This window comes from Amphiura filiformis, chromosome 2, assembly GCF_039555335.1.
Source record: "Amphiura filiformis chromosome 2, Afil_fr2py, whole genome shotgun sequence".
Taxonomy (NCBI): Eukaryota; Metazoa; Echinodermata; class Ophiuroidea; order Amphilepidida; family Amphiuridae; genus Amphiura; species Amphiura filiformis.
In genome coordinates, this window is record NC_092629.1 from 64405336 (window position 1) to 64408310 (window position 2975).

Below are 2975 nucleotides of genomic sequence, written 5' to 3' on the forward strand. Positions count from 1 at the left end.
GGTCATGATACTATTTGAGAAAAGCAATACATGACTAGTGACCTTTCTGCATTTTACTGAAACTAATACAAATTTAGTGATTTCTTATCTGAACTCAAATTAGGTTCAAAACATAGCCTAGGGTTTAAAGCTAATTCTGGCCAAATTTGAGGTGAATAAGGGGTGTAGTTTTGCTTCCAATATTTTGATTAGAAATTATTTTTAGTGACATATTACTTGAAATTTATATATGCAACAATTTCTTCTGTTCCATTGAGATATTTTGGCCTGTAATTAATTTCTATTAGTTGATTACTTTAATAACACTGTTTGAAAACAATATAATACATAAGAAATATGATGCATTGTGTTATAAAGGATAAAGGCTCATTCGGACAGTTTGTTGCGTCATCTGTTGAAATATTTCCCCCCAGAACTTTTGAACGCAATGTGCGAATTGTATCAAATAAAAAGTAAAAACACCCAATCCCTGGTACTCCACCTTGTTAAAGGTAAGTAAACAAATGACATTAAACCTATTTTGGCTCACTTATTGCAGCAATACATAATATAGTTTCCCCAACCAAGTGTTACATGATATAGTCCATGATTATATATTTTTGAATCGAATCTATATTCCAGTACACTCTGGATATTATTGTTAGAGGGTGCTGAAGGTGACTTGACCCCATTCATACCTGATAAGAACGGCTCGGGTATTTATTCATATTGGAAGCAATGTTGTCATGATGCATTTTGGCAAATTTTAAATGGGATTTTTACACACAAAAATGTTACACCAAAGATTTTAAGTTCGGTTGCACGGTACCTTTGCACGGTATTTTTGTGGGCCTGAGAGAACATCAGATACACCAAATTGCATTCTGAATACAAGTCATTCTGATATCAAATAATTAAGATTTGTTTTTAAATATTTTTGATACAAACCTTAAATGATGTACTTAAAAGTTTATGAAAAAGCCGTCCATCATATGAACATTTTGATATGTTGTATTGAAGACATGCATTCCCCCAAATGGCCTATAGAATCCTAGTGTAAGTAGAGATCAGGGGATTAGGAGGTGCCGGCAAACGGGTGTCTACGTTTTCTTGAATAATTATCTTTACCGTCCCTATATGATCCATATAACCCGTAATGATGAATAACAGACCGTACCATAAACCGCTTGTGTAATTCCCCGACCGTGGGCATCGAACACTCAAGGTAAATATGGGGTGGGTGATTTTATGTTGACTGTGTCTGCGTCTATTTTCAAATATCAACACTAAGAATGAACATTGGAACATGCCTGCACATTTTAACTAATTTCCTTCAATCATAATGTTTACCTTACGAATGTTGAAAAAAAACCAAAAAAAACAAAAACAAACAAGAACAACAACAATAGCAACAACAATATCAATTCAGTCCAACATTTGCTCCAGCCTTTTTTCAATAATTGTCACATAAATACTTTGGATTAAATAGTGCAGCTGACACTAGCTCACCTTATATCGCTTAAAAAAACAATGTAGGTTGAAGCTGGCTTTAAGACTTATAATACACGCAATTAATATTCCACATGAACACTTATAATGTTGTTATCAACTTTTTTTGTTGTCTTTTGGCTTGGCGCAATATTATGTCAGGCACTGTACATTCAAGGCACACAACATCTATTTGTTTACTTTTCAATTTAGTAAGGCGCAAGAAATGCAGTGTTTAAAAGTAAACAACTTGAGGACTTCATGTTGATCTAAATGCGTGTGTTCAGAATAGAGCTCGTAGTAGTTGAATACCTGGATGATGCATTGCGTGTTGCGCTAATGCGTTTCGCATTAAGGCGTGTCGTACTAAGGCGTGTCGTACTAAGGCGTCTGCGTATGGCGTTTTGTATTTTAGCATCACATCGAAAACAGTCAAAAACTCTTGTTAATGTATTACGGTGAACCGAACTCATAATAAACACAATCCATGGATTTAAACACGAATTAGCCAAGGCCATGTAATAATTCAAATATCTCAAGTATTTAGGCATACCTTCGTTTTTAGTTATTTGTAAATCTTTGGTGGTGACAAACCAGATTGAATAAGCATAATGTGGGAACCAAAATAAAGCAAAAAATATCGTAATTACAAGTACAATATGCGCCAGTCTTTTTCGAGCTCTAATTTGAAGAGCAGCTGACGGGTTCCTGGCCAAAACAGACGTGTTACCACTACGATACAACGTTGTTACAATGCGGTAATGGTGTAGAATAATAAAGATTAATGGGAATACGTACAGAGATAAAAGCAATACGAACATATACGTTTGAGCTGGAATTGATTTGACCGGCATATACAAACAGTTCAAATCATTTATTGTCGTTCGTGTAAAGATCAACACTGGAGCTGCAATAACTATTCCACTCACCCATGCTGAAGTAACAGTTAATAACGTTTCCCGCAGATTTCTTGATATCCGAGTTTCAAGTCCCCTTACAATAGCGGAGTATCGTTCTCGGCTCAGGGCTGTTATTGAAAATATACACGAAGCTTGTGCTATTATAGGTACATAATGTCTAATCTTGCAAGCTGCGAGACCCATTAACCAACATGGTCGACCAAATTCATGTTTGATGTAAAAAGGTGCAGTACTTGCTATGTACAAGAGATCCGCAACCATTATATTTATTATTAGGAGATTTGGAGCACTTCGTAGATAAGAGTTTCTAAGTACAACAAGTAAAGAGCCACATTACCAATTACTCCCAAAGATGTAATTGCGAAGAGGAATGTCACCACAAAATTCGTTCGAATTGGATAGCGTCGGCAAATAGCGTTAACAAAATTCAAAACGTTAAATATATACTCATCATCATCATGATGTGTTGATGCTTCATATAGTAAACTTGTAAATGACGTATTTGAGAAAATGGAATTGCCAAGCATAGTGTTGTTAAATGACTGTCTTGCCGGTAGTAACATTTTCATCTCCTATGTATAAGAACCA

General features: G+C 35.3%; 1 protein-coding gene across 1 annotated transcript; it reads right to left on the reverse strand.

Moving 5' to 3' along the window:
• Window positions 1–1736: 1736 nt before the first annotated feature.
• On the reverse strand, window positions 1737–2720 carry LOC140142113 (bombesin receptor subtype-3-like; the record flags this gene model as incomplete). Its single annotated transcript, XM_072164078.1, has 1 exon — window positions 1737–2720. A coding segment is annotated over one exon (984 nt), but the record flags the coding sequence as incomplete, so codon positions are not given.
• Window positions 2721–2975: the final 255 nt, after the last annotated feature.